At 42.5% G+C, this 13234-nt stretch overlaps 1 protein-coding gene across 1 annotated transcript in view; it reads right to left on the bottom strand.

Moving 5' to 3' along the window:
- FAM184B (family with sequence similarity 184 member B) overlaps window positions 1-13234 on the bottom strand; it is a 167423-nt gene that overhangs the window by 29279 nt on the left and 124910 nt on the right. The window contains exons 7-9 of the mRNA XM_073609566.1: window positions 11435-11544; window positions 8578-8662; window positions 510-682 (exon numbers count right to left, since the gene is read on the bottom strand). Of these exons, the coding sequence (XP_073465667.1) occupies window positions 510-682; window positions 8578-8662; window positions 11435-11544 (368 nt within the window). The remainder of the gene's footprint in view (window positions 1-509; window positions 683-8577; window positions 8663-11434; window positions 11545-13234) is intronic.

The following is a 13234-nucleotide window of genomic DNA, read 5'->3' as shown; positions in this document are numbered from 1 at the left end:
AGAATCTAAAGTCCTGTAGAAAGATACACTATATTGTCAAAAGTATTGTGACGCCTGCCTTTACACACACATGATCTTTAAAGGCATCCCAGTCTTAGTCCGTAGCCAGGCCTTCTCATCTATATCAGTGCCTGACCTAACAAATGCGTTTCTGGAAGAATGGTTAAACATTCCCATAGACACACTCCTGACAGCCTTCCCAGAGGAGTTGAAGCTTTTATAGCTGCAAAGGGTGAGGCAAATCAACATTAAACCCTATGGACTAAGCTGGGATGCCATTAAAGTTCATGTGCATGTAAAGGCAGGTGTCCCAATACTTTTGACAATATAGTGTATATTTGCAAACAAATGTACACTTAAGAAAAATAGCACCTATTGCACAGGTTTTTCTTGCTGTAATGCATGTTGTAGCGTAGGAAAATTGTGTACTGAATCTGTCAACAGATACAATGTGTTATGTTTTCAGCAGTGTCTACATCATCTACTATACAGTATGTAAATCCCAATACCTGTTTTGCCTTTCTTTCACTCCCAATGCCTCTTGCTGGGATTTGGAAATCTCTTTGCTTAGTAGTTCCACAGAATCCCGTAAAACTAAATTCTCTTCTTCCAGCCGTGATATTTCTATTTCATATTCATCCAATGGAGTATTTTGCTTTTTTAAATCATGAGCGCTATCGTCCTAAGAACATGAACATAAATAGTTAGAATAATAATAATATATATATAATACATATATTAATAAATAGACTTCTCAAATTGGCTGTGTTCATGTAATATTTCCTCATTGTATTTGCCTAAGTGATGATGTTTCCATAAAGTTACTTGAAAAACAAATATGAAAATTAAATTAATTTCTAAATTCATACTTGGCTTTACTTTTGCATCAAATAGAATGACTGGATGTACCTACATATCATATCTTGACAGCTAAGCCACACTGGCAATAAAAAGGTCAAGCACTGGCTGAATATCCATGTAGCACCGTCTAGTGTGTGCTACTAGAAGTGAGAGTAGGCAAACTGTAGTCTGCCCCAGGGATAAACCTGAGTCACTGAATTTGGCTCAGGATTATTAGAGGCCAGGAGATGACTCATCCTGGTAGCTCTCTGGTGCCTCCCCCTGTTTCTAGAATGTTGGAGAATGTTCTTAAAAATAGTGGGCGGAAGCTAGGAGGGATTGCCTTGAATATTTAGGGGCCTTTAGCCAATCCCCAGGTTGGGGGCCTGGCAAGGAATGAAAGAGCCTTAAAATAGACAAGAGCTATGCCAGCAGGTGAGCCGGGTGCAAGATAGAGAAGCAGTGATGTCAGTGGCCCTTGAGGGACCCCTACCGGGAAGGGGGGGATTTCTCTGTCTGATGCAAGAAGGAATGCTGTGTGACTTGCTGTGCAGCAGTTGGGATCCCTGACTTCAGCAACTCCTACAGGGTTAGTGCTACACCCATTTTTATCCTAATATTTAGGGGTCCATTTATAAAAAAAATTGCTCACCATTCACAGAATGTTTAATATGTGTTTTTGTATTTGTATTTCCGATCATCATAAGCTCTACCTAGTGGCCATAATGCAGAATTTTCTTGATTAAGGTATTTCAGGAAAATACCAAATTATGTCCACTAGATGGAGCGGACGATCATAGTAAATACACATATTAAACACATTATCTGTCCGCCAAGGTTTACATCCGGCAAGTGATTTTCTCTTTCAATAAAGACAGGATTATGCTATGTTGAGCTTTTGTTTCCTTTGATATTTCTGCTGGAGAAGCGTGTTTATTGAAGGAGTATGGTGCTGTTTTTCTTACTGTGGATGGTCATCATGCTCATTAGCTTGGTGCTTAGTGTGACCTACCTATAATTTGGAGGTCACATTATTTGGTGGGGTGACGGGGTCACAAGTGTGGGCAAGGGCACTAAGTGATTTGGATGCAGCATTTTTTCATCACTGCATGTGAAGAATTTTGTAGCTTGGACACTTTACATTTAGTACATGGACTCATTACATTTTTGCAAATTTCAATTGTTCACATTTATAAGATTCAGTTGCTTGTTTAAGTCTTTCATGCTTTTTGATTTTCTGCACATTTATAGTGGCACAAAATATTTATACAGGGAGGAGTAAAACCTTTTGTCAGTTTATTTTTTTGCTGTCTGTGCCCCTTTGGGAAGATTTCCCTCTACTTCCTGTCATGGAGACAGAGCAGGAAGTGGGAAGAAATCTCTGCAATGTGAGTAGCACACTTGAATTCAAACTTAGAAAAAATCTTAAATCTTGCCACAGTACTACTAGATGTATTGGCTCTAACAGGGATTTCTAACTTTTGCCTACACTATGTTAAATGCACATTTAAAGTATAAGTCACCCTGAATATATATGTTTTTTCTATGTGTATTTTATAAATGATAGTTTCTATCATTTTCATGTACTTCTTCTATATGAAGTACCTGGTTGGCGCTGCCAGTCACCTTTTTTCCTTGTTCTAAACTCACCACACTAAGCACAGAAGTTGATCTGTGTTACCATGGTTAGTTTTCATACTTTGACTGACCATTCACAGGTACAGTATTGGGTAGTTTGTTCAGCCACCACACCCCCGGCCAATCACACCCTATTTCTGGTATACACACACCCCCACCCTATCACAGCTTGCCTTTTGAACATGCTACCTGGTGAAGCACAGCCGGCATCTTGTCCCTGGAAAGATTACTGGTTATCATTTTTATGCAGTCTTCTTTTCAATAACATTTTTAGGAGGTCAGTTGGGCTTTAATTTGTAAAAGGCACACTCTATAGTTACATTTGTGTGTCTGACTTTTAGAATCTTTTTTAAATCTAAGGCACAGAGAGAGGACAATATGACAGAAATGTTCAGATCATGGAGAAATAAAATGTGGTCCGCCAAGAAAGTGTTAGAGCCAAGGCTTGCTGACATATCGGAGAAAGCAAACAGCAGTGGTGGCCTGTCCATTAGGGGCGCCCAAGCGCCCACCCCCCTATCCATGCATCCGGCCCCTTGCAGGATGCCAGATGCATGAATTCCAATGGGAGGGTGTTTTTTTTGAAGCACCTGATTAGAGCCAGAGGTTTCAAAATAGGGTGGGCTCAGGGCGCAAAGCAATGAATATTCACTATTGAAACATTGATCCTCATGACCTGAAAGGAGAAGCATCCCTATTGGCCAACAAGGAGGAGGGAGGGAAGGAAGCCGCCATCGACGCCGTGATGCCCGCAGAGAGCAGGGGAAGGGGAAGCCGCCGCCGCCGCGATGACCACGGAGAGCAGGGGAAGCCAACGCTGTGATGACCGGGGAGAGCACGGGAAGCTGTCGGTGAAGCCCGCCATAGATGGGGTAAGTGCTCCAGACCCGACCGGACTGGGGGGTGTCACTGGCACTGTTTGCTGCCCCCCCAAAGAAAATTACCACAAGCCGCCACTGGCAAAGAGTGATGTTCAATGTGCAGCAACTAATTAGAAATCATTATTCCATAAACTGTAAAACTGCATGTGTAAGTGAACAACAATGCCTCCCCTCTAATTTATCCCAAAGGTGTTCTATTGGGCCAGTCAAGTTCCTCCACCCCAAACTCGCTCATCCATGTCTTTATGGACCTTGCTTTGTGCACTGGTCCAAATCATTTGGTGGAGGGGGGATTATGGTGTGGGGTTGTTTTTCAGGGGTTGGGCTTGGCACCTTAGTTCCATAGTAGGTGAGGTTGAAAAAAGACACAAGTCCATCAAGTCCAACCTATGTGTGTGATATATCAGTATTACATTGTATATCCCTGTATGTTGTGGTCGTTCAGGTGCTTATTTAACAGTTTATTTAAACTATCGATGCTCCCCACTGAAACCACCCCCTGTGGAAGAGAATTCCACATCCTTGCCACTCATACAGTAAAGAACCCTCTACTCAGTTTAAGGTTAAACTGACACGTGGCCACGAGTCTTTTTAAACTCTCTTCTGCGGAAAAGTTTTATCCCTATTTTGGGGTCACCATCACCAGTATGATATTTGTAAATTGAAATCATATCCCCTCTCAAGCATCTCTTCTCCAGAGAGAATAAGTTCAGTATTCGGAACCTTTCTCCATAACTAATATCCTCCAGTCCCTTTATTAGCTTTGTTGCCCTTCTCTGTACTCGCTCCATTTCCAGTACATCCTTACTGAGAACTGTTGCCCAGAACTGGACAGCATTCTCCAGGTGAGGCCGGACCAGAGTCTTGTAGAGTGGGAGAATTATCGTTTTATCTCTTGAGTTAATCCCCTTTTTAATGCATGCCAATATTCTGTTTGCTTTGTTAGCAGCAGCTTGGCATTGCATGCCATTGCTGAGCCTATCATCTACTAGGACCCCAGGTCCTTTTCCATCCTTGATTCCCCCAGAGGTTCTCCCCCCAGTGAGTAGATTGCATTCATATTTTTGCCACAAATGCATTATTTTACTTTTTTCCACATTAAACCTCATTTGTCATGTAGTTGCCCACCCCATTAATTTGTTCAGATCTTCTTGCAAGTTTTCCACATCCTGTGGAGAAGTTATTGCCCTGCTTAGCTTAGTATTGTCTGCAAATACAGAGACTGAACTGTTTACCCCATCCTCCAGGTAGTTTATGAACAAATTAAATAGGATTGGTCCCAGCACAGAACCCTGGGGGACCCCACTTTCCACTCCTGATCACTCCGAGGATTCCCCATTTATCACCACCCTCTGAACTCGCCCTTGTAGCCAGTTTTCAATCCATGTATTTACCCTATGGTCTATGCCAACGGACCTTACTTTGTACAGTAAACATTTATGGGTAACTGTGTCAAATGCTTTTGCAAAATCCAGATACACCACGTCTACGGGCCTATCTAGATGGCAGCTCACCTCCTCATAGAAGGTTAATAGATTGGTTTGGCAAGAACAATTCTTCATGAATCCATGTTGATTACTGCTAATTACCATTTTCATTACTAAAATCTTGTATATAGTCCCTTATCATCCCCTCCAAGAGCTTGCATACTATTGATGTTAGGCTAACTGGTCTGTAATTCACAGGGATGTATTTTGGCCCTTTTTAAAATATTGGTGCTACATTAGCTTTTCTCCAATCAGCTGGCACCATTCCAGTCAGTAGACTGTCAGTAAAAATTAGGAACAATGGTCTGGCAATTACTTGACTAAGTTCTCTAAGAACACTCGAGTGCAAGCCATCTGGTTCCGGTGACTTATTAATGTTAAGTTTTCCAAGTCTATCGCTAATTCTGTTCTCTGTTAGCAATGAGGGTGCTTTCTGTGATGTATCATGAGGACAAACACTGCAGTTTTGGTTACTGAAGCCCCCCGATTTCCTCGTGAAGACTGAGGAGAAGAATAAATTCAATACCTTTTGCCATCTCCCCATCCTTTGTAACCAGATTTCCTTCCTCATTCTTTATGTGGCCAATATGGTCTTTCCTCCCTTTTTACTGTTTATATACTTAGAGCCCTTTCATACTGGGGCGGTGCGGGCGGCGGCGGTAAAACGGCGCTATTTTTAGCGCCGCTTTACCGGTGGTATTCGGCCGCTAGCGGGGCGGTTTTACCCCCTGGGTAAAAGCAGCCAAGAAAGGGTTAAAACCACCGCAAAGCGCTGCTGCAGCAGCGCTATGCCGGCGGTATAGCCACGCTGCCCCATTCATTTCATTTAGATGCTGCTAGCAGGACTTTTTTTACCTTTCTGCCAGCGCACCACTCCAGTGTGAAAGCCTTCGGGGCTTTCACACTGGAGACCACAGCAGCGGCTCTTTCAGGGCGCTTTGCAGGCGCTATTTTTAGCGCTGTAGCACCTGCAATGCGCCCCAATGCTATAGGGGTTTTAAAGAATTTCTTGGGATTTTTTTTGCTGTCCTCTGCTATGTGTCTTTCGTGTTCTATCTTAGCCGCCCTAATTGCACCCTTACATTCCTTTTGCATTCTTTGTAAAGTCTGAATGCTGATGATGATTCCTCAGCCTTGTATTTTTTGAAGACCTTCTCCTTTGCTTTTATATGCATTTTTACATTGGAGTTAAGCCATTCAGGACTTTTGTTCGCTCTTTTAAATTTATTACCCAATGGGATGCACTGGCTCATGCCCTTATTTAATATGCTCTTAAAGAAAACCCATCTCTCCTCCTTGTTATTTGTTCCTAAGATTTTATCCCAATTTATATCTTCTAGCAAGTTTCGTAGTTCAGGGAAGTTGGCTCTTTTGAAATTCAGTGTCTTTGTATTCCCCTTATGTTTCCTATTTGTGTGATTTATACTGAAGCTAATTGACCTGTGATCGCTGTTTCCTAAATCTCGCCAAATTTCCACATCCGTGATCAGTCTGTATTGTTGGTAATCAGTAGGTCTAGTAACACTTTGTTTCTAGTTGGTGCGTCTACCATCTGACCCATGAAATTGTCCTGCAAGACATTTAGGAACTGACGAGCTTTAGACGAATGCGCGGTTCCTTCCACCCAGTCTATGTCTGGACAATTAAAATCCCCCATTATGATGGCACTTCCCATCCTTGCTGCTAATCCAAATTGTGATAGGAGGTCCGTCTCCCCCTCCTCCCTCAGGTTAGGTGGCCTATAGCATACTCCCAGTATTATTTTCCCCTTAGTTTCATCCCTTTGGAGCTCTAGCCACAAGGATTCCACCTCCTCCCTAGCTCCCTTAGTGATGTCATCTCTCACATTCACTTGTACATTATTCTTGATATACAGGCATACCCCTCCCCCCTTTTTACCCTCTCTATCCCTGCGATAAAGAAAATACCTTTGATGGTTGAAAGCCAATCATGAGAGCTGTTGAACCAAGTCTCTGAAATTCCCAGAGAATCGAAATCCTTCTCGTAGAACAGTATTTCTAGTTCTCCCATCTTGTCCGCCAGGCTCCTGGCATTGGTGAACATGCCACGTAGTTTAGACCGGGGGTGTCCTGAGATTGCAAATTGGACTTGTTACTATACTTACCTTGGTTTTATGTGCTTTAGTCAACCTACCACTAATGCCCCCAATACTACCCTCTGGAATATGTTCCGTGCTGACTATCTCCACCTCTGGACCCTCCCCCCGTCACCTAGTTTAAAAGCCCCTCTAACTTCCCTCCCAGCAGATCTGCACCCTCCTCATTTGGGTGTAGTCCGTCCCTTCTATAGAACTGGTGACCGACTGAGAAGTTGGCCCAGTTCTCCAGGAACCCAAATCCCTCCTTACTACAGGGAGTGAAGGGAACTTATAAGGCATCAGCATACCAAGACATTTTGGACAATTTCATGCTCCCACCTTTGTGGGAACAGTTTGGGGATGGCCCCTTCCTGTTCCAACATGACTGTGCACCAGTGCACAAAGCAAGGTCCATAAAGACATGGATGAGCAAGTTTGGGGTGGAGGAACTTGACTGTCCTGACCTCAACCCGATAGAACACCTTTGGGATGAATTAGAGCGGGGACTGTGAGCCAGGCCTTCTCATACAACATCAGTACCTGACCTCACAAATGCGCTTCTGGAAGAATCGTCAAACACTTCTAAAACTTGTGGACAGCCTTCCCAGAAGAGTTGAAGCTATTATAGCTGCAAAGGGTGGGCCAACTCAAAATTGAACCCCACAGACTAAGACTGGGATGCCATTAAAGTTCATGTGCGTGTAAAGGCAGGCATACTTTTGGTAATATAGTATATATAAATACTATATATATATATATATATATATATATATATATATACACACACACACATATATGTCAGTTTTTTTAAAGCTGAACTCCAGATATAATCTTAATTGCATAGTTACATGGTCCAGCTTGGCACGGTAATTATGTAATTATGCAAATTTCATACCTGAAGGCTCTGATGACATCAAAATATTATGAAACGCGTAAGTCGGGATTGCATAACGTAAGCACGACATATGCTGCGGCCATCTTTGAAAATTGTTTGCTGTGCTGTTTTTTGATATTATTGCATGTGAGTGTAATTCCTTCCAATAAATAGCGGTATGAAGCTTCATAGATGTATTGCACTATGGTTTTGTTATTTACATTTCCTTGAGGTATAACTGAGGGTCCTGCTTACATTGCTGGAGGTGCTGATCTCTCTGAAAGGGGCCTGTGAGTTTCCTATACAACAGTGGTTTGCATTGATGGATGGTGCCTTGAATCCAGTTGGAGTTTGATAGTTCCATCTGGTTACAGATTTTAACCATGTTGTTTTAGACCTCTCTATAATATGAGGGTCGATTGTTTCCGTAAGCAGGCTTGCCCCCTCACAGTGGTGACAAGTGTGCATGCACGTCTATTTCACAGAATCTGGTGTGGGGATTCTACACTATGAATTAAAACTTTATATTTGGGCTTTTATGATATTTATTTGTTTTTATGAAATCTATTTTTATGTTTTTATAGCGCTGCACCCTTTCTATACAGTGATTGAGCAATGTCAGTGTGTTACTGGCAGGATCTCCAGGCAAGAATAAAAGAAGCATGACTGGTAGGCTGCAATACATTACAATTATGTCCTTGGGTTTAGATTCACTTTAAGGTAAATTATCACACAATAGATTCAGTGGTGTTTTAGTACCTGTTTTCCAACAATATGTTCACATTCTGCTTGTGTTGCATGTAATTGAGGAGCTGGACTTGATGGACAATCACAAAGCTCATATCTAATAAGAAATACACGTTTTACAAGATTAATTGTGTCAGTAACATGATTTTGATTAAGATTAAGGTCTGCGCTCTTTCCTATTGTCTACACAATCTGAAAATTCTGATCAAGCACTTCACTTGCACTCACTTTAGCACGTAGATTATATGACGGTTTAAAGATCATTAGTCCTTATACAGGTAACAAACAACTCCTATACTTTATTATCAGTATTCAGATAAAAGCAATACTGGTCAGCTGTATTTGTGTTTATATGAAGACATCATTCAGTAATTCCAAGCCATTAAATCAGAACTTCCCCCTAAAGGGGGAGTTCTGCTTTCGTGCCCTCCCCCCTTCTGTTTTTGCCACTTTTTTTGGGGGGGGGGGTTGATACCTATTTTTTTACAGGTACCCACTTCCAGTTGGATCACCTCGATGATCCACTCGAAGTTCTCTGCCCGCACAGGTCCCAGTAGGCTGCCGGACCATTCAAAAAGTGCAGCATGCACAGGAAACGTGCCCACAGTAAACATGCTGGCACCGGGGACCCGAAGATCGGCGCAGAACCGGTTTGGGTGAGCATGGGGCTGGATCCTTTTATTAAAATTCAGCAGCTACAGTATTTGTAGCTAATTACTTTTTTTATTTTTCAGTCCATAGTTCTGCTTTGAAGTATAACTATGGACTCCCATTAAAATATACACTCACCGGCCACTTTATTAGGTACGACTGTTTATTTCTTGGTATCCTTTAGAGCAGTAGTTCTCAACCATCTAGTGCCGTGACCCCTTGATAAAATTTCCCAAGTTGTGGAGACCCCCTAACAGTAAAATGATTTTCGTAACGTGGGTTGTCGGCACCCAAGGCAAGACAAGTAATTTGCGCCCCAAACCCATGGACATTTAGCACTCCCTGAGTCCCTTCCACCCGTACAGTATTAAAACCCCTTATGGTACATTTTGGGATGTAGCACTCTCTTTGTTCTCCTCTCTTTCCCTTTTATCTCTCTCTATCCTAATGTCTTGTTTTTTTCCCCATCCCTCGATCTAGCCATTTTTCTTGTTCTTTCTCTAATTCTTTCTCTCCCTTTTTCTTTGTTCCTCCCCCTCTTTTCCTCTCCCTTCTATGTATTCTATATTTTTATTCCTTCTCTTACTCCTTCATGGTGGGGGGTGGGATGAGTGGCAATGCTGGGGGGAGTTCTGATCAGCCAACTTAGGTGCTCTTGATCAAGGTCACCTGCTGATCTGAAAACTGTAGTGGGGACTTTTAATGGCAACTATAATCACAAGTAGTGTTACTCACTGAGTCTCCGGGTTCACTGTGTCTCCAAGTTTGTGGTGTCTCGTAGCAGTGACACCTATGCCGACATTAGGAGATAGAGTCTCCTCCAGCCCCCTCCCACTTCACATTCCTTACCAGTCAGCTGACCTCTAGTCTCTGCCCCCCAGCCATGCTGTAAACTGAATGGGCGGCTGCAAAGAGGCTAAGTGGGCGGCTGCGGGCTCCAGGGACAGCCATGTTGGGCGGCGGCAAAAAGGCTGGGAGAGTGGCGCAGACTTCAGGAACAGCCCAGGATTCGGTGACCCGTGGCAAATCATCATTCGACCCCTGAGGGGGTCCCGACCCCTAAGTTGAGAACCACTGCTTTGGAGGTACTTTAAGTGTATGGATATCCTAAATCCCAGTTGCAGTCTCACACCTTTTAATCTTTGGATAGACATCATGGTATAATTTAAGATGGTTTTCGCATGCAAATGCAGTAACATCTTTTTTAGTGAAAATGTTGCTTCCTGTGTTCTCACATCAGTGTTTTTTTTCTGGTATAGCTAAGTAACAGCCACACTCCTTTAGAACAAGCTTTCTTTGGCAGGCCTGTCTTGCAGAAGAAGAGAGGGGGTGTGTTTGACCAGAGCCGTTACTGAGTGCTGATTAGAAGCACAACGAGTATAATTCTGGTGCTTATTGGACTGCATTTTGCACAACTACTGTAAAGCAGCCCATGTACATGTAACAAGCTTCTTCTCTGCAACCACTCCATTCCCCCATCAACACAGTGTTGACAAGGGAATCCCTCTCGCAAAGCCATTGTATACCAGCTGCTACCGGTAATCGCATGCAAATCTGGCAGGCTGGTTGTACCCAAGTTGATCAATCGATCAACTTTGTACATTCAGCCTGCCCATACATGGTTCAAATTTTGGCCGGTTCCTGCTAACAGGGAAGTGGAGGTAAGACTGAAAATTGAGCTGAAAATGGAGGTTACATTGGAGGTACAATGTCTCTCTATTTCCATAATTGCAATTGGACTTAAATGCTTTAACTCATTTGCTGCCATCGCTGTACGTAGTATGGTCGTAGTGGCGGGGTTTTTTACACATACTCTGGGTGGCCACCAGGATTGTGTATGAATCTGAAATGCCAACTTTTTGTCCCTGCCCACACGGGGGTTTTGCTGATATCGTGTGACATAAAAAAATTGGAACTACCACTATTTTATTCTCTAGGATGTCTGTTTTCAGAAAATATTATGGGAGGTTTTAAGTCATTTTCAGACCTAAAATTGTATTTAAGCATGTGTTTAAAAAAATGGCTCTGGCCATGAAAGGATTAAAGGAAGACTTAGTCCAAATTAGTCTGTTAGCTTCTCCCTGAGCAGGAGATTTGTTAGTTAGAAGATTTCTATTTCACTCACATCATGTCAAACAAACTAGGAAGCAACACCGAAAATATAATTTTTAAGAATTTTGTGAGACTTACACCTGCTGTTATACCATCACAAACTTACCTTTTAGTATCTTTGCTTCTAAAATCAGCTGACAACTGTACATTTTCTTTAATTTCTTTATCCAATATACTTGAATTGGACATTTCACATGGCTGAAGAATAGCTTTATTCTGACGAAAAATTAAACCATTGTTATGTAACTGTTTTTATTACTACAAATGCACACTGCCACTTACAATTAGCTAAATCAAAATATTCTTACTTATTGAGTTAAGCAACTAACGTAGCATTCCAGTCAAGCACACATTGCACTCAAGTATGAAAGTGCCTGAAAAAATGGCCTATGTCGCCAGTGGCAAAAATCTATTCTTCCTCACACTTTCATACCTCAATAGAATCATTAAAGGGAAATTCTAAGATTTAGTATTAGTAGTGCAAATGCATTAGTAGGGCACCTGTTTGCCTTTTATACACATTTAGGGACTTTTATACAAGACAAGTTAGACCCCTTTCACACTGGGGCGGTTTGCAGGCGTTATTGCGCTAAAAATACCGCCTGCAAACCGCCCCAAAACAGCCTCTGCTGTTTGTTCAGTGTGAAAGCCCGAGGGCTTTCACACTGAAGCGGTGCGCTGGCAGGAGAAGAAAAAATCTCCTGTCAGCCGCATCTTTGGAGCGGTGAAGGAGCGGTGTATTCACCGCTCCTAAACTGCTCCTGCCCATTGAAATCAATGGGACAGCGCGGCTATACCGCGGCAATACCGCGGCTATAGCCGCGCTATACGAGTGGTTTTAACCCTTTTTCGGCCGCCAGCAGGGGGTTAAAACCGCACCGCTAGCGGCCGAATACCGCGGTAAAACAGCGCTAAAAATAGCGCTGTTTTACCGCCGATGCCCCCTACCGCCGCAGTGTGAAAGGGGCCTTATTGAAGCAAGATAAATGAAAAGGCTCATAGCAACCAATTTAATATGTTATACATTTGGGGCAGGTCAGAAAAGAAAGAATCTAGATGCTGTGGTAGGAAACACAATGGATACTAACTTCAGCAAAAAATCCGGAAACATGCATATGGCCGCCTGAGTGCTGTACTGCATGCAAGAGCGTGCAGAACCTGCAAAAGGAGCCTCAGCTGCTACATACAGCCGCCAATAGAAAACAGTTACAGAACGGGGCATGGGCCAGTACGTGTATAAACACGTGCAAGAACGTACACCACTGGACACAGTGAGGTTTTTTAAATAAAGACAAAAAGACTGTTCCTTTGGCAAGGAAATTACACTTTCCAAGGGAATTTATCCCAGAGCTTAATGAATGGAATTAAACTATGCCGAGTTCTATCACGCAATCATGTGCAAGCAAAAATACTGTTTTTATTTTCCATGGACAAGATTGCGTATTCTTTGCAAAGTGAAATTTTGCTGCATTCGGTAAGCTCTGGGTAAAATTCACTTGCATGGTGCAACTTCCCTTGCAAAGCCAACAGTCTATTTGCCTTTAGTAAATCAACCCCAGAACTTCTGCATCTATGCGTGTGTTTACACAAGAGCCATTGTATACCCACGTACAGCCACATCCTGCAATTGCATTCTGTGGGCTGCTGCACACATTACTTGTGGCTCCCAGAGAAGATTTAGGCTATGTATTCTCTTTCATGCTGTATGGCTAGACAGTCATCACCCGAACAACAGGTTTCCCCACTAGAAGAGAGACAACTGTTTCAAATGTAGTATACTGTGCATACAATATATATATATATATATATATATATATATATATATATATATATATATATACACACACACATATACAGTGCATCCAGAAAGTACTCACGGCGCTTCACTTTTTCCATATTTTATTAT

This window comes from Aquarana catesbeiana, linkage group LG01 (genome assembly GCF_042186555.1).
Source record: "Aquarana catesbeiana isolate 2022-GZ linkage group LG01, ASM4218655v1, whole genome shotgun sequence".
Taxonomy (NCBI): domain Eukaryota; kingdom Metazoa; phylum Chordata; class Amphibia; order Anura; family Ranidae; genus Aquarana; species Aquarana catesbeiana.
The sequence above is the reverse complement of the archived record's forward strand: the minus strand, read 5'-3'. Positions and strand labels throughout refer to the sequence as shown.